We start from the raw sequence: 25,023 nt of genomic DNA on the forward strand, positions 1-25,023 counted from the left end.
TTTGGAAAGGAGCTCTCTCCAATTTTGATCCAATGTGGTATTTATGATCATATTCATCGCGATGATGATGATGAAGAACATTCCACAAATCAACAATAATGGAGAACCAAAAGCTCATCTCAGAGTTGAAAAGCGTGTCGAAAAGCCAGTCCTTCTTTCTCGAGAATGTTGTCGCAACAAAAAAATGGCTTTACTCGCTTCTTCGCTTCTCTCTGCTCGTGTCATGTTCTATGTGCTGCGTTTGGTGGTGGTGTGGGCCATTCGTAAAGGAAAATTCACATCTCCGAATTCAATATTGCCTCATGGCTTGCAAGTGTTAGACACACCTGCATTAACGAGCGAGAAAGATGATATTCAACGAACGTCCATTCGGACACTTGAAAAAATTGCTGGATTAAATGTTGTTCATCATCATGATCCGAAGAATACCACAGAAGAGATCTTTCCAAAACAACAATTGATTTTACAGTCACAAATGAAATGCGTATGTTTTGAATTCATTTACGGTCACACCAATGATTTGCATGGCTGAAAATTTTTCTTCGGATGTTTTCTATTCTTAAAAACAGAAAAAGTGTGGATTTGACAAGTTACACAAAGGACAAGTTCGTGAGTCTGGAGGACTCTTATCCAAATTATTTAATATTCAAAATCGAATGTTCATTACTGTATCTTGTTCACGATGCAGTTTCACTGAATATTACGAAACCTCTCAAAGTTTCGTCTCTGATGTGATTGAAATGATGTTGAAATAAGAAGCATTTTTTAGGTGTTGAGGAAAATGATTGAAATTGTGTGAGAGAGCACTCTTGCATCGTTGTGTATTCAAAATGTATGGTATGATTTTGTTTTACCTTAATGATGACAAAGTAACGCTCTTTCACACTATTTCCAGCATTTTCCTCCAATCTTAAGAGGATTTTAAAGGATGTTTCTGAATTTTCTTTCCCGCCATTTTTTGTAGTTAGACCGCCTATTTGTTAAACATTTTGGGCGGTCTAACTACAAAAAAATGCAACAAATTCCACCTATATCAGTCGGAGAGAAACTCCCAACACAACAAATACCTTCGGCAGAGGTGGACCCAATTCATGAAGAAGATAGTTTTTTCGTAGACAATGTGTATGAAGAAAAACAGAAATCATCACCAAAAGAAACAAAGAAGGCATCATCTCCTACAAATCCTCAAACCCAGCACAACATATCCCCTAATGTTTTAAACATCAGCCCAATCATACCAACAAATACAATCTCGGTTTATACCCCATCATCCCGAAAGAATAATCCTTCTTCTTCAAAAAGTGAGGTTTTACTTCCGTAAGTAGTAGTATTCAACATGATGGTCGATCATACAATGAATGATTCAATATTAGAAAATTGTCATCATTAACCCAAAAACCCAAGTCACCCTATGAGACAAGACCTCAAACGGCTCCTCCAAAAAAGCCTGTACTACAAAAAACACCATCTAAGCCAAAACCGGAGGAGCCAAAGATTGTAAAACCATATTATATCGATAGAAAGAAACCATATGATGAGAGTAAGGTTAAAGAATTTATGAAAAAGAAGCAACAAGAACTAATTCAGCAGAAAGTTGAATCTAAGAAAGCAAAGGAGGAAGCAAAGTTAAAGAAAGAGCAAGTGCTGCAAAGGCTTGAAGCCTATGTGCAAAAAGTAATTGTCAAGCCAAAGAAGAAATCAGTATCTCCAAAAAAAAAATCTAAAAAGATAGAGGATCAACAAACCGTCACAACTGTTGAAAACCTTATTAAAAAGAGAAGCAAAACGCCTCCCGCATCCTCAAACAAAAAAGAAGACAAGCCAAAGAAAAAGAAGACAAAAAAGATTGGTGCAGACAAAAAGCATCACTTTGAGACAGATCACGAAATCCACACTAGGCCTTTTTCAGCTCCGTTAAATGACCAAGAACTGAATGCTTTTCACAAAACAGCCGAAAAAGAGTTGTTATACGACCACGAAATTCAACAACATAGGAATATTTACATTCCCAACAATTTTCCGCAACAACAACTTCATCCTCCCTCATCTAACAAGGAATCAAAACTCGTTATTGTTAACACGCAGCCACAAGGAAACACCTCTGATATTCAAATACAACACCCAGCACATCGTTTTGCATGGATTGAACAACAGCAACAACCAAGAGTCTCGAATGATCATCAAGAAGATTTCGATGTGGCTGCCGAGAGCTATCAAAACAAATCCAAATCTCAAATTCAACAACCTGTTGAAAACAATGAATCACCCACTCCATTATTTATTATGAACAAGAACCGATCCCCTCAAAACACCGAAAACCGTCTTAGACATTCAATTTCTTCAATCTCATCAACCGTGCAACAACCCGCAATAGAAAGTGACGATGAAGAGCCATTACAAGAGACAGAGACTGAATCCTTCAAAAGTAGATATAATTTCCTTGGCTTAGATTCGAAACCTCTTCCAACAGCACATTTACATTCCACACCTTCTCCTTCCAAAGACACCCCACAAAGTAAGCACTCAGACTCCAAAGTGCCCTCTCCTATTGAAGTTTCACACCACAAAAAATCGCCTCAAAACATTTTAGAAAGACTTGATTTAAGCAGGCTCAATAACAACAGTAGCGCTCTTTCACCTAGGTCTTCGTTATCTCCTCGATTAATGCAGCCAAAGAGCCCAACAGAATCAGAAATACTGTTTGTAATTAATGCTTTGGCCAGAAAAAGTCGAAAATTACAAGAAGCAGCTGCTAAAAAGCATGAAACCAAAGATGTTAGTGTTCAAGGAGTGAGCGAAGAAATATCTGTACATAAACGGAATGCTGAGGTCAATACCTCTCCCCAGCAAACTAAGAGTTTAGAAATGGATAGACAAAGAACCATTATGTTAGAGAAGAAGCTGGAAATGGAAATCAAACAAGAAGAAGAATCTCTGTCATTGTTAGGAAAGAAAGCAGAAATGATCATGTCTTCAAGCCATCATCTCTATGATGAGTCATTTGGTGAGTGTACCTCTTCTGAGGATGTAATTAGTATTTCCACTGAGTATGAAGAAAGAGAGAGAAAAATTGAAGCCATGAAAATGGAGCTTAAGGCTCTCAGAATTAAGAAAAAGAAGCAAGAAGCTAAGCTTCAGCAAATCATAAGATCCAAGAAAATTGAACAAAAACTGAGAGAGGTTAAAAACGAGCTAATTCTGCAAGACAAGAAACTTGGAGTTTCATATGACAGTGAAACTACCTCAACGGACAATGACTCGCTTCTGCTCTCAAGCTCAGGAAAAAGAAGAAAGCTCAAAAAACAACAAGACCAACAAGGAGATTGTACTCCTCAACCAGCTATTGATGAAGAAGGTCTAAAGAAAAGAATAGAGAACGAATTAAAAGAGCAACTCACAAAAAAGATGGAGGAAGACCTTCTTAAAAAGAGAAAAGAAGAGGAAGAAATCATACGAAGAAAATTAGAAGAAATTGAAGCTGATAGAAGAAGAAAAGATGAAGAAATGAAACGTAAAATGGAGGAAGAGTTGGCTCGCAAACATGAAGAAATTAAACGATTAGAAGAACAAAGTAATTTGAAAAAGAAACTGGAAGAAGAATCTCTAAGAATGAAAATGGAAGAATTGAAAAAGCAAGAAGAGCTGCTTAAACAGAAGGAACGTGAGCTCTTGCTTCGAAAGCAGGAGGAAGACTTGCGAAGGCAAAAAGAAGAAGCTGAACAAAGAAAGGAACTAGAGAGACAGATTCGACAAGTGCTAGAGCAAGAAATGAAAATTAAAAAAGAGTATGAAGAAGAACTTCTAAGAAGACTCGAAGAAGAACAAAACCTTCGAAGACGGCATGAAAAAGCTCTTCAACAGAAAGTTCAAGAAGAAGCCATTCTCAAAAAACAACTTGAAGAAAATATTCTTTGCAGAAAAAAGATGGATGAGGAAACTATATTGAGGCAAAAGGCACTAGAACAAGAAGAGTTACTGAGAAGAAATGCAGAAAAAGAAGAAGCTCTTTTGAAAAGGCTTGCACAAGAAGAAATTTTGAGAAAGCAAATAGAATTGGAACTAGAGATGTCTAAAAAGAAGGAATTAGAGCTTCAGAGACAACAAGAGGACCAAACAAAGATTCAAAAGTTGAAGCTAGAAGAAGAAAAGCTTAGATCTATGCTAGAAAATGAAGAAAAGAAGCGCAAACAACTTGAGCAATTAGCCCAGAAACAAAAGGAAGACGAAGAGTATTTAACATCATTGCTTGAAAAAGAAAGATCAACAACCAAGAGGCTAGAGCAGCAAGTGAATGAGAGCAAGATGAGACTCGAAGAACAAGAACGTTTAGTGAAGCTAAAAGAAGAACAAATGAAAAAGAATCAATTAGAGCAAGAAGAAAAGCTTCGCAAAGAAATCGAGCAAGCAAGTAAACAAAAGGAGCAAGAATTAAAACTCAAAATTGAAGAGGAATTCAAGCAAAGAGAAGAACAATATCGATTACAACTGCAAAAGAAGCCTGAAAATAAGGAAGCCTCTGTTGAGACTGAATTTGTTCAAGAGTTGAAGAGCGATAACTTGAGAACAGAAGTTATTGGAGAGGCCCAAAAAGATTTATCACAAAATGAAGACCACTCTGAAGATTGCATACCAATGGAAGCCCTAAACGAGGAAGTAGTGGAGGAAGAAGACACATCAGTAACTCTCTCAACAGAATTAAGCTTTACTGCAGAAGACAAACAGCACGATGACCATAACATCAGCATCTCCAGCAATGAATTTGAAAAGGAAGAATGTACAACAGGACATGAATCTAAACTTACAAACGTGTTTGACGATATACCTCCCAATTCCCCATCACGTAATATTGAAGATGACCTTGCGTCATTGGATTCTCTCAATTCCTCGTTCAATTCCTCTTTTAATTCACCAGAACAAAACGCCAACACTTTATCAGCTCATTCTATTCTGTTAAAGGAGTTCGACAATACTGATCATGGTGAAGAAGAGGAAAACTTTGATAGTATGGATGACCACTGCATCGACGATCATGACATTCATCTCAATATTGACAAAGAATCGAAGCATATCGATGTGGAGGATGAAAATATTTTCGCTTCAAACATTGAACCAAAAGACGATGATGACACAAACTTCCAAGTTTTCACAACTCTTAGCTCGGCCCCTGTTTTAAAGGAAAAACAAAAATCCACAAGCGTCGTACAAACCAAAGAGCATATTGAAGCATTGGTCAACTCGTTTGTTACAGCAAGCGGAATTGAAGTCTTTAAGACTGTTGGATCAATATGTCCTCTTATTGAAAGATCTGTCCTTAGTAGTAGTGCGAACCCCAACCAAGATGCCTTTAATTTATTGATTCTCGAAACATTTAACAGTTATATCAAGGAATATAACTCTATTATACAATCAGAACATGCTGGTAACACATTTAAGGGTCATATTTTTGGAAGAGTAGAGGAAAGCACCAGAAAACGAAAAACAATTTACAACAAAGTACCTGAAATGTCACCATTTGATTATGCTTTTGAGAGCTTGATGACAGCCTTCGAATTTTCCAAGAATGAAAAATTTGTGGATCATACTCTTCTTGACATTGAGAACGAATATTTACCAAAGCACTCCATTCCTTTAATTCCAGGAGTGATGCAACCTCTCGAAAAATGGAAATCCACCAATTATGAGGAAGAGTTAGTCAAAACATTCATCACAGATCAATTGTTTGATGAACTATTACTCGACACAGCTCAAAGTCTCTTGAAAGTTTTTGAATGAATATAAAATGCTCAAAGTATAATATAATCATTATTTAATTGTTTAGCGTCAAAAATGCTCTTAGTTATTCAAAATAGTGGTATTTGAGTGTATCTTTTTGTTGACTCTCTTCTCAACGCCATATAAAATACGATCAAGGAGAGCGCTAACTGTAAAAACACCACCAATAATTGCACACAAACTGGTGAGGAATTGAATGAGTGACTTTCTATCTTCCTTCATGTGTACCATAATTGGTGACAAGTCGTAAATGAAAAATACTCCTGGAACAACGTTTGGATGCAATCTGTTCTTTGGTCTTACATGTTGCGTCACAGAGTATTGATTGGTGATGATAGGACTTGAAGATCCATATTTTTCATAAATTGTTGGAACAACTTTAACAAAGTATTGGAATAGAGCAGATTCTCCTTCAACAGATTGTCCAGTCTCTGGATTAAATCCAATAATTTTGCGAGTACCATCAAGTGGGTTAACAAGACCAGGTATTTGTTCACCGAAACCTAACGAGTGAATAAAATGGCTGGTATTGTAGTGATCGATTTCATAATTAGTATAGTCATGCATGTGTTGTTGAGCTTTGACAAATGATTTTCCTGGAGCAAAGTGGAAATTGCCAGCTACCTTATTCACCAAAAAGTATCCATGCAAATTACATCCTTCTTGCTTCGAATATTTCATTTTACGGTCCAAAATTTCCTCATAACATTGCTCGATATCTTCATTGGGTGTGAAAGCCCATCCCACTCTACGGTAAGCTTCACGCACATCATCGCAAGTGTTGCAACATTGAGTAGCATCTCTATTAGCTCCATAGCAACTACCACAATAATTTGGATCTTTGACTTTCTTGGCCTTTTCAGCACGTTCACGATCCTTTTCCGACGAATTAACTAAATCATGTTTAACAGCTCCCTCAGAAGCCTTGATAGGGGATGGCTTTTCATCTTTTGGTTCATTTGGTGAAATTTGTTCAGCTGGTTGGTCAATAATAGGTTTTCCGTCCAATGTTAATCTCATTTTGTAAATTGTGTGATAATCCAAATGAACATGATGCTCTCCACTCACATCCATGACATCCAAACTTAGAGCATCGCAGGAGATTGCTGGAAATGTAATATTAATGTAAATTGGTATTTTACGTTCTTGTTGTGTATCAACATATAATTGATCGTATCGTTCCACTTGCATATACAAGTAAAGTTCTCCGAACACCAATATAAAAATTACAACAAGCGAAATGATTGAAACTAGAGTATCATCATAGAAGAGGCCACAAAAATACAATTGTATATCCCACCATTAAAATTCATCATCATCATCATCATCATATCATTTTATAAATTATTACAAATCATCGTCCGATCACGATCAAAAATATTATTATCGCCATCATCAATAATTCCATATGATGATCATCATCAAATTAAATTAATCATGAAACGATCAAATAATAATAATAATACTTACTCAATCCTCCTCCCAGAGTTTTCACCCGAAAGTCATCTTGTGTTTTAGGATAGAAATCAAAATTACGCAATCCTTGCATTTTTTCTTTCCTCTTCTTTTTGGTTTTTATCATTCTTCCGAATAGTCATCATGATCACTGTGTTGTTTCTACTGTTGTTATTGTTGTTATTGTTGTTATTGTTAGTATTGAAGAGAATTTCAAAATATCAGCTTGGACTTTTCTCACCACGATCACTCTCTAAAGCTCCTTGGTTTCTCCTTGAATGAGAATTCAATCAATTCCCTTTGAGTTGAGAGATTCTCATTAAAAAAATCATTTCGTGTTATCGAGGAGGACAACAACGACGACGACCATCATCATCATCATGACAACAACAACAACAACAACGAATGCATTCAAAGCGTCATCCTCCTCGTCCACATTGACAACCACATCATCATCGGAATTCACTCCATTGCAACAACGATACAAGGGAGTCAACACCATGATTTCCGGAGTGTTTTCTGGAGCCATGGCCAATTTTGTTCTCCATCCTTTGGATTGTATCAAGATTCGAATGCAGGCCAATGATCGAGGAGTGAAGAGAACGACGTTTGTGGGTTTCCAAGATTTCATTAAGGTCACAAAATTGATATATTTGGAGGATGGATGGAAAGGGTTTTATAGAGGATTAAGTAGTGCCATGATTGGAGCTGGTTTGGCATGGGGATTATATTTTACCATGTAGGTGTGAAATTTATGATTATGATTGGATTTAAAAATTATTATAATATATAATTATAAAACATACATATGGTGAATTTCTTGATCATGAAATTATTATCACCTTTCAATAACATGTTATTCAAATGTTCACCTCCTTATGAAATTCTTTTTGGAATTTATTAGATATAATTCAAAAAAACATGAATATGAAAAAGAATATGGAGTCAATCAAGTTCCAACCCTTCAATTAACGTTATGTGGATTGCAAGCAGGTGTCGTGACCAATCTATTGACACATCCCATTTGGCTGATCAAAACACGATTACAACTTCAAAATTCAGTATCTGACACTGTACATACAGCATCAACAAATTCCCATCATTTACAAAATATTAAATATAATGGAAATTGGGATTGTTTACGAAAGATTATCAAATATGAAGGAGTCAGATCACTCTATATTGGACTCACACCAAGCATGTTGCTCATTTCACATGGAATTATTCACTTTGTGTGCTACGATCGAATGAAATCTGTTTATCTCAATTACAAGAATGAAAAACGTCAAGAATCACAAGAAGGTTCTTCTCCTACTCTTTATCACCTTAATGGAACTGAATCTTTTATTTTGGGATTTTTAGGAAAAGGAATAGCTGGATTTGTGACCTATCCTCTTCAAGTGGTTAAAACTCGTCTTCAAGATAAGAGTAATTATTATCATCAAGAACGATACAAGAGTTTCTCAGATGCTCTTGTGAAAATTTACAAACATGAAGGATATAAGGCATTCTTTAGAGGAATTGTTCCACATGTGCTGAAAGTGTCTCCCAATGGAGCCATTGTTCTCATGTTGAATGAACAAATTATGAAATTGTTGTTTTTGGCAGAAGAGAGAAACTTTAAACAAAATCATGCTTGAACGTTATGATTAAAAAAATTCAGGAATGTTCATTTTGGATGGATCCAGATGGCCCTTGACCTTCGAGACACGGCCGCGAATTAAGGTTCTTTTGTTCCTTTCACCAAATTTGGACTTTATTGAAACCCATTTTTAAAACAAGTCTGACGCTCGACTCTTCTCAAAAAAATATCCATTCTCTCGATCGCTCATCGATATTATTGACTCAGAATGATCTCATCCAATAACAACGGATCAGATCATCACCAAAGGGAAGAAAGAAAGCAATCTTTGGGTATCCCAACAGTTACAATTACGAGTAATAATGAGCGGATGGATGGTAGCACACATTCCTCCGAATATAACTCCAGATCTAGCTCCCCGAATACAAATGCTGTTGTTACAGAGAACACTCAAGCATCTTTAACCACCTCCTCTTCAACCAGCTCTTTGGGAGGAATGAAGAGAGTCAAATCTATTGAGTTTTTGCATCTTGGCTATGAGCATCATGATCCAGGCGAATTTGTAAATAGTTCCTTGAGAAGAAAAAAGAATCAAAATTCGGAATCAATGCCACGAGTAGTTTCTCACGCAACACTTAATTCACTCCCTCCCCATTGTGAGTCATCTGCGTGGGTTCTTTCTTTGCAAAGTCTTTTTGAAAACTATTTTAATGCAGAGTTGCATTCCATTAAAGACCAGCAGACGCATTTGAATAATACTGTACGTCGTATTGTGAAGAAGATCACGGAAAAGAAACAGGCATTAGAGTCCTTCTTTGTGGTTGACTTGTCACATATTGTTAGACAAATTGAAAGATGGAAAAAGGCAATGACTTTTATCAGCAATGGACCATGTGTTGCAAATTATGGAGGAATTATCAGACCCATGTATGCTGTGAAATGTAATCCTAATGCCAACATTATTAAGATTGTCTATCTCATGGGAGGAGGCTTTGATTGTGCTTCACAACAAGAAATCTCCATGGTTTGCAGATTGTGTAGAGAAATGGATGAATGGCTTGAAAAAAATCCTCAATATTATGAATCACTCACTGTTGTGAATCCTGAACTGACATTAGAACAAATCAAAAGTAGACGTTTCAACCCAGCCACTGATATCATTTTCGCTCACCCTTGCAAACCTATTTCACATATTTTATATGCTAGTCAGCAAGCTGGAGTAGAATGGACGACACTAGATTCTGTGTGCGAAGTTGAAAAGCTTGCAGAACATTGGAAGCATTGCAAAGGTGTGATTCGCATTAAGACCGATGACGCACATTCTGCAATTGGATTTTCTGAAAAGTTTGGAACGACTAAACATGGTGCCATCAAAATCATGGAAAGAGCAAAAGAACTGGGCATTAATCTAGTTGGTGTCAGCTTCCATGTGGGAACGAATTGTGAAGATGTTCAATCGTATGTTAAGGCTCTCCGTGACACGGCTGAAATTTGTAAAACAGCAAAGGATCATTTCGGATTTACTTTTAACTTGATCGATATTGGTGGAGGATTTATGAGCAGATTGAAGAGTGCTTTACCGATGGAAACTGTTGCCACCGAGATTATTCCTCTCATCATGGAGACATTTTCTCGTTCTGAAACCACTTCTGAAAATGATGTGGTTGATAGAAGCACTGTCAGAATTATTGCTGAACCAGGTAGATATGTTGTTTCGAGATCACATACACTAGGTAAGTCCACACATTTCAAATTCACTGTGTTTTGAAAATTAATTCACATATCATAGTATGTCACATCCACACAAAGAAAGATTTGAGAGAAGAAAACGCCATTCGTGTAGCTGAACTTCTTCAACAAGGAGTCGACGTCGAGTCATTACCACTTCTTGATGATTTTCATTATTACATTGATGATGGAATTTATGGAAGCTTTAACAATGTGGTCTATGATCATGTGCAATTAGTGGTGAATACTGTCATGACCAAAAAGGCAAACAAGAACCAAGAAAAGCATCCTTCAACTTTGTGGGGAACTACATGTGACTCTCTTGACATTTTGTTTAAGGGATATCCTTTACCTGAATTGAGTGTTGGTGATCATTTGTTTTTCCACAACTTTGGAGCTTATACTACGGCCTCTTCTTCAGAATTTAACGGATTCAAAAACAACAGGTTGCATTATATTTGGAGAAATTAACACATAGTAAATGCTGAACTTTTTCATCACAAACGCGTGAAATCTTCATAATTGCCACCTCAGGAACGAATTCTACTCCAACTCTTCGCTTAAAGGTTGAATTTCTGTATTTGTTAAAGGCCTAGCAGAAGATTGTCGTTTTCGAGCAATGATCAAAACAATATTTGTCACAATAGAAACAACCAATATCAATCCCATCATTACAAGAACAACCACCAATGTTGTCTTGGCAAAATTAGGTTCCTTCGCAATGCTCACAGTGTTTCTCTTCAAGTAATTTACAGCTAACGTGTCTTGAGAAATTAAAGGTTCAAGCTTTTCTCTGACCTGTCGATTATATTCATTGACCCATTCAATTTCTTTTTCGCTCATTAATGAAGTATCAATAAGAGAAGGTTGAATAGGACAGAACGTAATCTGTTCAAATTCCAAATAAGTCTTGTTATTGAATCGATGTGGAGTTTGACTTTCTTTCACCAAATACAAATTTTCAATTCGTATTCCAAAATTTCCTTCCTCATAGTATCCTAAATTATGTGAAATCAAGACAACCACCAGATAGGTTCATACAAAGATAAAAACAACAACCACACATTCAGAACATACCTGGCTCAATGGTGACATCATACGTTTTCATAAATCCAAAAACTGGAACTCCAATTCCATGAGGTCCCTCATGAACATCCAAACAATGTCCAACTCCATGTCCTGATCCATGATTATAATTCAAACCATCCGACCAAAGTGCCTGTCTTGCAAATGCATCCATTTTGTCTCCAGAAAGTCCCTCAGGAAATATTAATGAACTAAGTGCAATATGTCCCTGCAAGACTCGTGTGAAACTTCTCTTAATATGAGCGTTGGGAATTCCAAAATGCACAGTTCGAGTCATGTCTGTAGTTCCATCCAAATATTGACCTCCACTATCCAATAGATAGACATTACTTGTCGAAATTTGAGAATGAACCTTGACATTGGGTGAATAATGAATAATCGCTGCATTTTCACCATAACAACTAATCGTTTCAAAACTTGGACGAAGAAAATATTCTCCTTGAGCTCTGAATTTTTCCAATCTTTGAGCTCCTTCATATTCATTAATGTCAAGTTTTTGATGGACAAGTGCGTCTTCAAGCCATGCCAAATAACGAACCACAGCTGCTCCATCACGTAAATGACAATTTTTAAATCCTTCTCTTTCAATTTCGTTTTTGTAAGCTTTTTCTAAACGAATAAAACTATTTCCTGTTTTGATTATTGATAAGGATTGAATGGAAGAGAAGGTGGCATAATTGCAAAATTGAGGATCTATAAAGGTTGTCAAGGTTTGATTTTGTCTCAAAGTATTAATCAAATCAATCAATGAATCTAAATAGGATGAATAAGGTTGGATGATCACACCCAATGATTCAAGATGTAAGGATAGATTGGAATTTTCAAATTTCTTCTCATCGACAAATAAATAAACATTTTTCATGGTCACAATCAAGTAACTAAAGAATACAGTATTGTACTCAATGTCATCACCACGTAAATTAAGAAACCATGCAATTTCATCCAAAGCTGTCACAATATAAATGGCAACCTTTGAAGACTGCATTGATTTTCGAATGGAAAAGAATTTGTCACTGGCTGATCGTCCTGAAAATTTAAGATCCAATTCAAATATTTTTCCATTTGGAGGTGATGGTCTTGAAGTCCATATCAAATCGACTAAATTTTGATAAATTAATTTAATATTGACATGGGTGTTTTGCAATTCTTTAAATTGATCTGTCATGATCATATGTCATTGTTATAATATGTGTCATGAATATTTGTAATTTAAATCCATTATATTTAAATCCATTATATTTAAATCAATATTACAATTTTTTCAACTCACTCACAGAATATAAAAAAGGATCCAGTCCCACACTCTCATTTCCAATCACATTCAAACTCAACCATGTCGTAATTGAAACATCCACTCCATCCTTCATGAGCTTCCAATATCTAAAATCTAATTGATTTTGAGCTTGCTGCCAATATCTTCCATCAGTCCACAACAATGCACCATCCAAAGTCACAAGAGCAGTTCCTGCACTTCCATCAAATCCAGAAATAAAAGCTCTTCTCTGATCACTCGATGCCACATATTCACTCATGTGAGAATCGGAAGAAGGAATAATATAAGCCCATATGGAATATTGTTTCATGAGTGTTCGTAATTGATCGAGTTTTTGAGAGGGTGTTAAATTCACAGTGGTGGTGGTGGTGCTGATGGTGCTGTGTGAATGAATGATGGACGAAAAAGAGCGGAAATCTTCACGAAATGATGATCTCGAAATGGTGATGGCTTCTCGAGATTGGGTTGTTGGTGTCGCTGTTGTTGTTGGTGTGAAGAGAAGAATCAGAAGGATTGTGTGGATTGAAAATAGGAGGAATGAAACAAGTCGACGCTTGCACAGCACAGGGATGACAGTTGTTGTTGTTGTTGTTGTTGTTAAATCATTATTGTGAGAGATGGATGAAAGGAACATTTTTTTGTAAATTCAAATGATTCCCTCTTTTGAAAAAGGATTTTTTGAAAGAATTCAAAGATTCCAGCAGCGCGCATGTAAACAATGCTCGAATATGCATATGCGACGGTATGTACAATCATCCAAAATTAAATCATCATCCTATTGTCGTAGGTACCTGGTACCACAGTGAGCTCTCAGACTCAGACTCGAACAAATTACATCCATCAAACACCATTAAAAATTTTTTCGAATCCAATCAAAAAAAATCCGAATTTCATAATTATTAATTTTTTTGTTTGAAAAAAATATTCATCATGTCCACAACCACAACCACTAAAAAGCCTACTGGTGTTGATTTGTACGCTCGTTATGCCTTGTCTGGCGCTCTTTGTTGCTCCATCACTCACGGTGCTCTCACACCAGTTGACGTGGTGAAGACCCGTAAACAATTGGATCCTGTTGTTTATAACAAGGGTATGATTGCCTCTTTCCGTCAAATCATCCAAGCTGAGGGTCCAGCTGCTATCTGGACTGGTGTTGGTCCTACTTTTGCTGGATACTTCTTACAAGGCGCTTTCAAGTTTGGTGGTTATGAATTCTTCAAGAAGCAATTCGTTAATAGTTTGGGAATTGAAAAGGCTACTGAGAACCGTACTGCTATCTATTTGGCTTCATCTGCTTTGGCTGAATTCTTTGCCGATATTGCTTTGTGTCCATTGGAAGCTACTCGTATTCGTTTGGTCTCTCAACCAACATTTGCTAATGGATTATTGGGAGGTTTCACTCGTTTGTTGAAGGAAGAAGGTGTTATTCGTGGTTTCTACTCTGGATTCTTCCCAATCTTGTTGAAACAAATTCCATACACAATGGCTAAATTCGTCGTCTATGAGTTGTGTGTCGAGGAAATTGCTAACCTGATCGGAAAACCAAAGAGTGAAATGTCCAAGTCTGGTCAAATGGGAGTTGACTTGACAAGTGGTTTGATTGCTGGTGCTTGCGCTGCCATTATTTCTCAACCTGCTGACACTTTGCTTTCTAAGATAAACAAGCAAAAGGGAGCAGAGGGAGCTTCAATTTCATCTCGTTTGATTGCTTTGGCTAAGGAATTGGGTCCACGTGGTTTGTTCTTGGGTCTCGGACCAAGAATTGTCATGGTTGGTGCTTTGACTGCTGGTCAATTCGCAATCTATTCAAGCATTAAGGCTGCATTAAATGCTACAGGAGGAACTGAAATTCAAAAGATTAAGAAGTAAACAACATGCAAAGGAAATTTTTGAAGTCCAACTATCGATTCGATTTTTCTTGTTTTAATGTGTTGAATTACAACCTGTAATGCTATTCAACTCATGCAATGGGCTCAGTCGGTTTTCAGTGCGTCTGACGTGACAGCAGTTTGGTTTGAATACTGGAAACAAATGAGTCAATAGTGACTTCGTCAGGTAAAACAATCACATTGTTTCTAGATGATGTACCGTTAGCAAACTCTTGGAGGGGATTGGGAATGTCGTTGTCTTGATAACAATCAAGGAGCACCCTTGGTAATATCCACAGTGTGGTTATGTTTTTGTTTTGTGACGCCATCTTCATCAAACCTGACAAGGGTTGTCTCGATAAAGGAGTACCAATAACAATAATCATGTCAGACTCAGAAATATCATTCTCTCCAAGTTCACGAACTTCTTTAGGGAAAGTGTCATTTTCTAATACAAGATTCGGAATCAACCCACACTCTTGCTTACTCATCAGTTCACATTTACCCTTTCGAATATTACGATCAGAAGAGCCCCTGTTTGGGAATTGTGAAAGGGCTGATGTAAAATCGAGCTCTTTTCCACACACATCGCAATGAAACCCATTCAAGCTTCCTAAGCAATTAACTACAATATTGTCCCCTAATATATTTTGTTCAATTCCATCTATGCTTTCTGTGTACACCCTTAATAGCTTATTCTCTTTCTTGAGGCGGAGTAAAAAGTCATGAACTGGTGTTCCTTTGCTATAATTTTTGTTGAAAGTATTATGCAATTTTTGTAGGTATTGCAGTGTTGGGGTAGGGTTTGACATGAATTGAATCGAATTATAAAGATCGTCAATAGTATTCTCTTTGATATTTTGAAGTTGTATTCCCTCCTTAGAGCGTCCAGAACTGTATCTTTGAGGTGTAATATCCTGTTTAGAATCATTCATATTATTATCTTCCGTCTGTAGAGAGTTGATGATTGCTTTGTTATCAATATTGTACAAAATATGTAAATCCCCATAAATATGGCTTGCGAAGGAATTATGTTGTTGGTAATATCGAGAAGTAGCTTGCTCAAAAACATCTTTGGGTAATCTTGATTGTGTTGATGCAACAGGACCAATCATTACAACAATATTTTTCTTTCCATAAATTAAATTTGTTGACACGTTGATAGCTTCTTCTAATGAAAATTGATTTTCCAAAGCTCGTTGTTTCAACTTTTTCGATAATGAGACTTTTTCTCTGAGTCTTGATTGACTTTCTATTTTTGAATAACCCATGTCATCATCTTTATTAGTTTCTTCAGTGTATGTTTGATTCACAACAGAAGTAAAATAGTTTCTTGTAAAACTGAAAATATCATCTCCTTTCGGAAACATAAATCTAGATTGTAAATATTGATTCATTCTAACACCTGCAGTGTTGTGATGATAGGATCTCAAAAAGACACCATATGATGATGATTTTCTGGATGAGAGGACAATGCTGTGCATAAGTTTGTTCATTTTTGTTTTGATTAATATTTAATTCAAACAACAAAGTAGTTAATAGTTGAATATTCAAACATCTGTAAAAGATCGACTGTAGACCTCTGTAAAAGGTCCTTCCTGAAAGAACACAACACGATTTGAAACGTGCACAGTGAACACAATGTATATTACAAGAAAGTCCTGGCCAACAATGGCAACATTGCAACTCTTCTCTTTGGGGTTTCTACTCTTGTCATGAAATCATTTAAAAAGTTGACAAAGGTCCCAAAAAGCATTGTCAAGGCTCCAACAAAACACCGAACATACATACCCTCCACCTTTTGAACAAGAAGCTTGATGAAAGGTTTTTTGGACTCATCTCTGCCTTAAAACCATCTTTCCGAGGGCAGTCCTTCTAATTTCATAGCAATATTCAGCTTGAAATGTTCTGCACCTTCACCATACAAGAACAGTATAAAAAACGAGAAAGACGACAAGATTCACCAATATATGCTTTATTTTCTAATTGCGAGAGGAAAGGTGACGTTGAGATAGCACCTTTTTTTGAACGGAATGCGCCGACAGCGACTGACGTTGAGTAGGTATTGAAAATAAGGTCGGCTCAACGTGTCAAGTGTTAGTGTGGTGTATGGCAGCAGCTGTTGTTCGCGGATTGGAGTTTGAGATCTTTTCGGGCTCTTTTTGTTTGGCCTTCTTCTTGGTGGAAAGCTTCTTCTTCCACCCAAACACTATCATTCATACAACAAAAAAAGCTTCCTTGTTCAAAACTCCAGACAAACTTGGCTTTTATTCAACAACACACAAGCCAACATCCACACACTCTCTCAAGTTATACCATCTTCAAACAAATCCAATAGCTTGCTTTGGACAAGTTCGCACTCCTCTCGAACAACAGCGTTCACTAGTGTCTCACTGACTCCAAATTGTAATTTAATATTATTATTATCGACCACTCTTTTCAACATCACATCCAAACGTTTGGCTTGATCGTTGCGGCAACAACAAAAAAGATATTCAACAATCCCTTTCGATATCCTCTCTTGTTTTTGATTCCTACAAAAGAATCCTCTATCTGTCCCAACATGAGTTCAACCACAACGACCATTACCACCTCTTCTGAAGTCTCTTCTCCAACCAAGAACAACCATCACGGAACCATGCCCGATACAATGACTCCAACACTTTCACCCAAGCTTTATGGCTCACCCACCACATCGACCTTGCCAAAGGTTCCATTTGCAACCATCCTTCACTCCAACAACAACAACAATAATACCCACTACACCACCGACAAGAATTCCTCTGTGCTGTACTTACCAGCACATCAAGCTTATCAGCGCCCTTCAAGATATGTGCAGTGTTTGCAACAAAGTTTGATCCGTTTCATGTTTGCACTGGTCACTTTGTTCACGATAGCATGTATTTGTTTGGGACGATTTACAATTTCACAAGGTTTATTATTTGAATTTGTTGTTTGTGTGAGCATGTTGATGGTGGATCCATATGTGATGATGCAAAGACGATGGAGAAGAGAAATTGCTCATCATCAGATGCAACCATCACAAAAACAGTAAGATCCGTGAATCATCACGATGATGAAATTTTGCTGCCAACTCGTTTGGACAATCCATTTTGTTCAGTTGTTACCACTGCTACAAGCTAGCTTAACGACAACCAAGTTTTTGACACTTTACCAACACAATTTTGCTGAGGAATAATCTTCATCACACACATGCGGTCTTTTTACTCCAACTACTAATTGAAACAGAGAATAAACACAACAACACTTCACCAACAACAACGAACATCACACCGTGTTTAAAAAGTTCATTTTTGGAATTAGTGCGTGTTTGACTGAACTTCAGACATTGTTGGACATCGTGCGAAAGAAAGAATGAAAGCTTACCTGTTGTTCTGCATGCTTAAGAGTGAGCAAGTTGTCTGACAGAAGCAAGCCACTACAGTTCAACCGATGACTGACGATACCAAGTTGCATAACGGACCTTCGAAGGCTGTTGCTTCCACTCTTTCGTGGAACCGTTTCCCGCTTTCAAAAAAATAAACAATTCAAAAAAAAATATTTCAACATGAACGCAGAACCTGTCCAACAACACCAACTCCTTTCTCATCCCTACATTAACGGCAGTACGATCCCAAACTACATCGGAAAGGACGTAACTCTCATCGGAAACTGTGCCTCTGATGTTAACGGAGACACTTTTGCTGTGCTTGCTAGTGACTCATCAATGATCACTGTTTACTCGAACAACATCTTTAATGCCACTATGGACGAATTGGTGATGGTCAGAGGACAAGTTGAGAGTGTTGGAGATGGCTCATTTGCTATCCGAGCAAATTATATTCACAGAATTCCTTCATCTCAAGTTTTTGACAGGAATGTATTTAATGAGTTTATCAATTTGGCAGAAACGAGTTTCAGACATCTTTTTTATGAATAGAGTGCCGTGGCTCGAGTACACTAGAGTGTAAATAGTTTATAAATTATTTCTAATGTTTTTCATTATTGATAATAGTGCATATCTGATATTCTTAATTCGTAAATTACAAATATTAATTGAAATTATCCCAAATGGCTCTTAGCGATTTGGCATGAATTGCATAAGGAATTTCAAGAACTCCCCTCAGCACTTTCAACACGTCGATTCCCATAAATATTCCAACAATTCCAGCAATTTCTCCGAACAATCCTTCCAGAGAGCTTGTGAGCATTTCTGTAATTCGATTTTCGTTTAGAGAGTCATAAGAAAACGAAATTACTACCACAGATGGGTCGTTTTGAGTGAGCTGTACAGTTGACAGCTTGGAGTCCCATCGAAGCTCAATACCAGTCGGATTCTCAATTGTTGGTTTCAATCTCTTTGTCACATATTTGGTTAACGTGTAAAAGTTATCAACTCCAGACGTAGCAAAGTTTGTTTCACTAAACACGTTTGGAATGGTTCCAATTTCATGAAATGTAACTTGTAGACCAAATCTAGAATCGCGATCTTCTGGAACAGAAGGAGCTCGAAAGAACAAGCTTATAGATCCACCATATCCTGTGTAATTGGCAACCAAAGGATTGTTGTTGTCATAGTTGAATCCATAGCATTTAAAATATTGACCATTCTGCTCAATCTCCAAATATTGATGTGATAGGTTAACTGTTTCAATAATGCCCAAAACATTGTTGGGCGTGGTTGCATGAAGCAGCGTGATATTGCAGTAATCACAATCTTTGTCAACAGCATTCCAATTACAAACTGTGATTGAAGGAAAATGAAGAGGGATCGTTTCTAACAATGCAAGGGATGTAGTTGGAGAGTGTTGGGACTCATAAAAATTAACAGCCGAAAAGTATATGTACCAAATGCAAAAAGAAATTGCAGCCAGCCATGAAATAATCAATACTGCCTCTGTTATAGTGATTGGAAATTTACATTTTTTCATTGCAACACGATGAATTTGGGATGAACCGACTTTTGAAATTGGTTCATGCGCAGCCATTGGAACCTGCGGTTTTATACATTGCTCAAATCCAGGGAAAGTTGTTGAAATTTCCTTTGACCCTTGATCATCCTTTTTCTCTTCCTCATCCTTTCCAGTAGAAACCCTATATTTTGTTTCAGTTGATGTTTTATTCGGGGAGCTCATTTTTTGTTTGAGGCTTTCGTTTTTGGAAGTTTTGAAGTATTTTTTTGAACTTGTAGCGCATTTAAGGAACCATGTACATTTTGCACTCGAGTGTTGATCACGTGATCTTCCAATGATGATTAACAATGAAGATGATTGGTACTTTGGATTTCCTGGGTTGCGGGTATTGTTATGTATGAATTATTATATATGAATCAGTGTGACATCATTTAAAAAAATGTTCTTGAAGCGAGTGTTGGCTCATGCCACTTCCGTCGCTGTTGGTGTTTATATTGGCTCTCAATATTATGGCACTCTTTTTACTCCTCATCATCGTCATCCTCTTCAAGATCCATCTACAATAAAACAAGTTTCTGATGAGAAAGATCATGGATCGCGTATTCCGATACAAGTGAATACACGGCCGGAAATGGACTCATACGTTCAACAACTTCTTCAGAGTTATCTTTGACTGAAACAATTTATCAATATTTAGAGAATCAACATGATGATCTTCGTTGGCCAAAATATAATATTCATGTGGAAGAGGCTCACAACCATGAAAAAAACGAGACATTTGAACTCTTTAAAACATTTAATGAGTTTGGCTTACCGACCAATGTTGGTCAATTGAATGTCTTTTCTCGTTTTTTATCAGTGACTGATAACAGGTTAAAGATTCCAATGTTTGTGTGTTGGTCCATTCCACATTTCGATAATGAAAATTATGTTGAAAAATCGGATAGAAAGTTCTCTAAATTTATGAAAAGTCCAATATTTGAACAATTATCAAGTTTTAATCCTGATAACACGGATTACTTTGGAAGCAAGTTTTCTAGGGGTCATTTAGCAAACTGTGGTGATTTCACAGGATTTGACCAAGAGGCAATGGTAAGCTGATCATTATTAATCGTTCATTCCCTTGAATTTTTTTTTCATTATTTCTTTGATCGTGTAAATCTTTACAAGAATGAAACACATCTTTTAGCGAACAATATTGTTCCTCAAGACTATGACAACAACGCTAATTATTGGCTCAGAATGGAAAGATTTACACGATCATTGGCTGATGACTTTGATGTTGTTCATGTCATTGCAGGTCCCGTCTTCATGCCAAGACTTTATGACAACAAACAAGAACCGGATGTAAGTTATTCCAGGTCACACAAAACATTTTCTTGTGACGATAAATGAAGGCAGCAAGGCCCAAAGCAGGACCCAAAGGAGAAGTCAAGTACTGGATTGTCGGCAACAACCAGGTTGCTGTTCCTACGCACTTGTTTAGAATAATTATTGCTGAGAGAAGTAAAACGGAGATAGAAGAAGAGGAATCACAACGAAAATCACCTCAGTATTATGCTCAGGCTTTTATTGTACCAAATAGCCAGGTTGATAAGTTTGATCATTTAACCAAATATTCAATATCTCTGAAAGAACTTGAATTCCTTACTGGAATGCGCTTCTTAGACAAGTTGGAGAAGAGTGGCAAAATGAATCCTTTGTGCTGCAATAATCTTGCTATTGACGCCAATATCATTCGCCAGGAAGAGAACCCTTTAAAAGAACCAACAAGTTGTGCATGTAATTGTGATCTTCCACCTTGGCAAGATATTGAATTCCAAACACTATTATGGAATAAGAACGTAACAGAGAAGGAATTAACTGATAAATGGGAATCTTTGTTAAGGGAAACTAATTGGAAGCCTTCCAAAGATATTATCAGAAGACGCAATTCCAAGTTAGAGGAGCTCAGAAACAAATAAATTTCGAACTGTCCCCATTTAACTTGCAAATGACATTTCCTTAAAGTATTCTAAAAGCCAACAAATAAAGTCGAACACATTCACTCAAACAACTATCTATTCTTCTTCTTTTTCTAACAATTTCTTTTTTGCTTTCTCCCATCGTTGAATGCCATCGCTTGTTAAATGGTCTGTTCTTGGATCCAAAGCAACTTTTGCAAAATTGGAAGATAAATTTCTCAAATAACAAAACACACCCAAAAACGAAGTGGTAAGAGTTAAAATTGTGGCCTTTGCATGTTGTGGAGGAACTCTCCGTTTTCTCAAAACTCCACCCATATAGGCAGCTCCGAGTACAATATTAAATACCGTAAAATTGAATACTTTAGGAGAGTTAAGCCTTGCTTCGTAAATACTTCTCTCCAACTCCAACAAAATACTTGTATCATCTGGACCAGATGGTTTATCTCCTCTTCTTGTTTGTTTTAACAGCTTTTCAGGACTTGCAGGCAACACAGAAGCATCGTTGTGCCCACTACTACTCTCCGATGTTGATGAATGAAATCTTTCTGAAGGCTGATGACCTTCAACACGCAAGGATGTACGGTTGTTCATTTTTTGCTTTTCAAGTTTAGGAATGGACGAGAAAGTTATTCGGAGAGTGAGTCACTCTCATATCTTGTACACATACGCACCATGATGATTCCTCCAATTCGTCGTTCGTAATTCCCAAATGTTATGTTTTTTAATTTAACAACGATTTGATTTGGAAAGAAATGTTGCTGACACTTCAAGTGATGGCCAAAAACAATGATGACAAGTTGTGGACATAATTACACAAAGTAGTACTCCCTTCTCATCAATGATTCAAAAATATCACATGTTGCATCATAATAAGTTGTGAGTTTTCTTTGTTTGATATATTCTCCCTCATTAAGTTTAAAATTGTTGTTCACATATTTTCTTTGATACTTTTTTGTCCGTAAATACAAGCGAAAATCATTGTAAACAGTAAAGCTTCCAATCAAAGAATGGTCATCATACATTCATGCATTTCACGTTTTCCATGTCAGCACAATAATTCAAATGCGCTAAAGCCCACACAGGAAATAGTTTCCAATATTCATTTCCATATTTGGTGTTCAACCAATTCCCTCTTTCCTCCATTCGCACAGTCTTGCCAAACGTTGAGTCATGGATTTTCAGGGTTTCCTGAAACATGTTGAGCACGTTTTTAAATTGTGACAATCTCACACAGCTGTGGTTGTGTACGACTCACTCTCAGTAAAGGAAATACACACCGATTGAAAGGCCACAACAACCACAGGCTCCATAACAGTTATAAAAAACAAAATATTGATCACTTTCCGTGTTCAGCTCTCATAGCCTGAAGCACACCCTCAGTGAAATTCATCACACACGCCTCTAATTTAACACCTTCCTTGGAATCACCCTAAGAGAAAGAGAAACGAATCCGATATTGTCACTATTAAAAACAAAAACACTCAAATAACATACTCTATTTCCAACATAACCTCTATTGTAAAAGATGGGTACTCAAACAAGCAAAAGCACGCACGAAACTGAATTTTTGACAACTCCAAAAATGTATAAAGACAAAGGTCAAGCTGACAACTCTGCTGACAACTTCCACAAACTTTCCAACGATACCACTCATTTCAATAACGATCATCTCTCTCTTGATTTCAAGCTCTTCTCTCCAACCCACCAATATTCTCTCAATATGAGAGGCAGTTCCAATCTTAGAAGCAATACTCATTTGACAATTAAAGACGAAAATGACAACCTGTTGAGAATGAGACTCATTGGATCGGCATTTGTGCTCACACAGCAAGGTGAATCTCCAACGAAATATTTCAACCTACACAACGAGGCCTCATGTGAGACTTTCGTTCAGAAGGGATTATTTGATGTCGAAGTGAAATCACCACAACCATTTGTTTACCATCAAAACTTAAAGTTGGTGGTAAGCAAAATTGCAAAGAAGACAGCAAGACACATCTCAAAGTATATTACCTTCTTGATTGAAGTTGAACGAGTAGGATGGTTTGTCATTAGTTTTGGTCATAAGAAGTGTATGAAGACATCTGTTGTGTTTGCCACGAGTGTTTTTGTCAGCAAGTTTATCCATGAAGGTAACGATAATCAGTCTGAGGGAGTAGATGTCGATTGTCAACAACGACGACCATTGCACTATTCAAATGACCAATCCTCTCCAATGTTGAGTCATTCCTCTGGAGGAAGACATCCACACTCTCCTTCCTCCCCCTATTCTTCTTCTGGCTCTCCCTCAGCTCAGTCTGCACCCTCTCCATTAATCGTTAATAATCCATCACATGAAAAGAGAGTCAGTACAAGTTACCAACTTGATAGCCCTCTCTTCATGAAGCCTCTCATTCATCAATCAGAATCTAACTGCTTTCCAAAAACTTCTTCGTTCTATTCCAGTACCTATTCCACCAGCCCTTTAACTACTACGAAGCAAATGTCTCGTGATTATATTATGCAATATAGACAAAAGGATACCTTTGGAGTGAATGCTTTCGAACGATCTCCTCCAACACCAACCCTTTCAACAAACAGCAACCATCAGTGTTTCTCTTCGTTTCTTAGCTGCGACTTGACTTCATGTGAATTTCAAACATGTCCTCTGTCAAGTATTTTCAATCACAGTTCTGAAGGTTTTGATCCACTTGACAGAATATCTGTAGTGTTTGTTGCTTGTGAACCAGAGCATGCAGTCATCAGTCCAGGTCTCATCGTTTCTGTTACACCAGATCGAATTACATTTCGATTACCAGCAATCCCCCTTGATTATTGCAACTTGCATCAAATCAAAGCTAAAATGTATGTGAGAATTAACGATAGAGTTCTATTTGTCAATCACTTCGTGTTCAGAAACAGTGAACACGACTTTGCTTTTGAGCCATTAGGTCATCTCTTCTCTGCAACATCCAACTCACAAGCTCTTTCAATGATCTTTGAAAGTAATTGCCATAACAGTACTGGAAAGTCGAGCCCTCCAAATCAACCACAACACTTGCATCACTTGCCTCAAACCACTACTACATCATCCAGTCCTTACTTCAAACATCAATTCTTCTTCTAAAAGCACATGAGGACCAACCCTTTCGTTATGACCTCTCCACCACCAAAAGATGGCAACAATAAAACATCTCGGAACAACACGTGTTCCATCACACATTCTCATCTCGGAAGCTTCCAACACAAACGTGTACTCAAGGCTTTCATCGTCTTCGGTTGATTAAGGGAGTTATTTTTTATTAAAAAAAATAAACCACTACTACTGTTCGGTAAAGAACCCTGAAGATTATTACATCATGAGGAGAAGTATTAGGGAGAATGTGATGCTAGTATGGAT

At 37.1% G+C, this 25,023-nt stretch overlaps 14 protein-coding genes across 14 annotated transcripts; 9 read left to right on the forward strand and 5 right to left on the reverse strand.

Moving 5' to 3' along the window:
* Positions 1-184: 184 nt before the first annotated feature.
* FDP41_011374 (uncharacterized protein) lies at positions 185-755 on the forward strand (the record flags this gene model as incomplete). The annotated part of the gene is made up of 2 exons (XM_044701775.1): positions 185-484; positions 570-755. 2 exons carry the CDS (start codon positions 185-187, stop codon positions 753-755), a joined length of 486 nt encoding a protein of 161 aa, XP_044567157.1.
* A 257-nt stretch (positions 756-1,012) lies between these two features.
* Positions 1,013-5,772, forward strand: FDP41_011375 (uncharacterized protein; the record flags this gene model as incomplete). Its single annotated transcript, XM_044701776.1, has 2 exons — positions 1,013-1,317; positions 1,374-5,772. 2 exons carry the CDS (start codon positions 1,013-1,015, stop codon positions 5,770-5,772), a joined length of 4,704 nt encoding a protein of 1,567 aa, XP_044567158.1.
* Positions 5,773-5,832: 60 nt separating this feature from the next.
* Positions 5,833-7,321, reverse strand: FDP41_011376 (uncharacterized protein; the record flags this gene model as incomplete). Its single annotated transcript, XM_044701777.1, has 2 exons — positions 5,833-7,022; positions 7,243-7,321. The coding sequence occupies 2 exons, from the start codon at positions 7,319-7,321 to the stop codon at positions 5,833-5,835; spliced, it is 1,269 nt and encodes a 422-aa protein (XP_044567159.1).
* Positions 7,322-7,607: 286 nt separating this feature from the next.
* Positions 7,608-8,867, forward strand: FDP41_011377 (uncharacterized protein; the record flags this gene model as incomplete). Its single annotated transcript, XM_044701778.1, has 2 exons — positions 7,608-7,966; positions 8,132-8,867. The coding sequence occupies 2 exons, from the start codon at positions 7,608-7,610 to the stop codon at positions 8,865-8,867; spliced, it is 1,095 nt and encodes a 364-aa protein (XP_044567160.1).
* Positions 8,868-9,077: 210 nt separating this feature from the next.
* FDP41_011378 (uncharacterized protein) lies at positions 9,078-11,008 on the forward strand (the record flags this gene model as incomplete). The annotated part of the gene is made up of 2 exons (XM_044701779.1): positions 9,078-10,542; positions 10,599-11,008. 2 exons carry the CDS (start codon positions 9,078-9,080, stop codon positions 11,006-11,008), a joined length of 1,875 nt encoding a protein of 624 aa, XP_044567161.1.
* A 72-nt stretch (positions 11,009-11,080) lies between these two features.
* On the reverse strand, positions 11,081-13,530 carry FDP41_011379 (uncharacterized protein; the record flags this gene model as incomplete). The annotated part of the gene is made up of 3 exons (XM_044701780.1): positions 11,081-11,535; positions 11,615-12,781; positions 12,894-13,530. The coding sequence occupies 3 exons, from the start codon at positions 13,528-13,530 to the stop codon at positions 11,081-11,083; spliced, it is 2,259 nt and encodes a 752-aa protein (XP_044567162.1).
* A 296-nt stretch (positions 13,531-13,826) lies between these two features.
* On the forward strand, positions 13,827-14,765 carry FDP41_011380 (uncharacterized protein; the record flags this gene model as incomplete). Its single annotated transcript, XM_044701782.1, has 1 exon — positions 13,827-14,765. The coding sequence occupies one exon, from the start codon at positions 13,827-13,829 to the stop codon at positions 14,763-14,765; it is 939 nt and encodes a 312-aa protein (XP_044567163.1).
* Positions 14,766-14,880: 115 nt separating this feature from the next.
* FDP41_011381 (uncharacterized protein) lies at positions 14,881-16,260 on the reverse strand (the record flags this gene model as incomplete). Its single annotated transcript, XM_044701783.1, has 1 exon — positions 14,881-16,260. One exon carries the CDS (start codon positions 16,258-16,260, stop codon positions 14,881-14,883), a length of 1,380 nt encoding a protein of 459 aa, XP_044567164.1.
* Positions 16,261-17,327: 1,067 nt separating this feature from the next.
* FDP41_011382 (uncharacterized protein) lies at positions 17,328-17,819 on the forward strand (the record flags this gene model as incomplete). The annotated part of the gene is made up of 1 exon (XM_044701784.1): positions 17,328-17,819. The coding sequence occupies one exon, from the start codon at positions 17,328-17,330 to the stop codon at positions 17,817-17,819; it is 492 nt and encodes a 163-aa protein (XP_044567165.1).
* Positions 17,820-18,332: 513 nt separating this feature from the next.
* On the forward strand, positions 18,333-18,704 carry FDP41_011383 (uncharacterized protein; the record flags this gene model as incomplete). The annotated part of the gene is made up of 1 exon (XM_044701785.1): positions 18,333-18,704. One exon carries the CDS (start codon positions 18,333-18,335, stop codon positions 18,702-18,704), a length of 372 nt encoding a protein of 123 aa, XP_044567166.1.
* A 112-nt stretch (positions 18,705-18,816) lies between these two features.
* Positions 18,817-19,899, reverse strand: FDP41_011384 (uncharacterized protein; the record flags this gene model as incomplete). Its single annotated transcript, XM_044701786.1, has 1 exon — positions 18,817-19,899. The coding sequence occupies one exon, from the start codon at positions 19,897-19,899 to the stop codon at positions 18,817-18,819; it is 1,083 nt and encodes a 360-aa protein (XP_044567167.1).
* A 217-nt stretch (positions 19,900-20,116) lies between these two features.
* FDP41_011385 (uncharacterized protein) lies at positions 20,117-21,641 on the forward strand (the record flags this gene model as incomplete). Its single annotated transcript, XM_044701787.1, has 4 exons — positions 20,117-20,276; positions 20,339-20,769; positions 20,848-21,024; positions 21,075-21,641. The coding sequence occupies 4 exons, from the start codon at positions 20,117-20,119 to the stop codon at positions 21,639-21,641; spliced, it is 1,335 nt and encodes a 444-aa protein (XP_044567168.1).
* A 96-nt stretch (positions 21,642-21,737) lies between these two features.
* On the reverse strand, positions 21,738-22,235 carry FDP41_011386 (uncharacterized protein; the record flags this gene model as incomplete). The annotated part of the gene is made up of 1 exon (XM_044701788.1): positions 21,738-22,235. One exon carries the CDS (start codon positions 22,233-22,235, stop codon positions 21,738-21,740), a length of 498 nt encoding a protein of 165 aa, XP_044567169.1.
* A 934-nt stretch (positions 22,236-23,169) lies between these two features.
* FDP41_011387 (uncharacterized protein) lies at positions 23,170-24,750 on the forward strand (the record flags this gene model as incomplete). The annotated part of the gene is made up of 1 exon (XM_044701789.1): positions 23,170-24,750. One exon carries the CDS (start codon positions 23,170-23,172, stop codon positions 24,748-24,750), a length of 1,581 nt encoding a protein of 526 aa, XP_044567170.1.
* Between the last annotated feature and the right edge of the window lie 273 nt (positions 24,751-25,023).

This window comes from Naegleria fowleri, assembly GCF_008403515.1.
Source record: "Naegleria fowleri strain ATCC 30894 chromosome Unknown tig9, whole genome shotgun sequence".
Lineage (NCBI taxonomy): Eukaryota > Heterolobosea > Eutetramitea > Acrasida > Naegleriidae > Naegleria > Naegleria fowleri.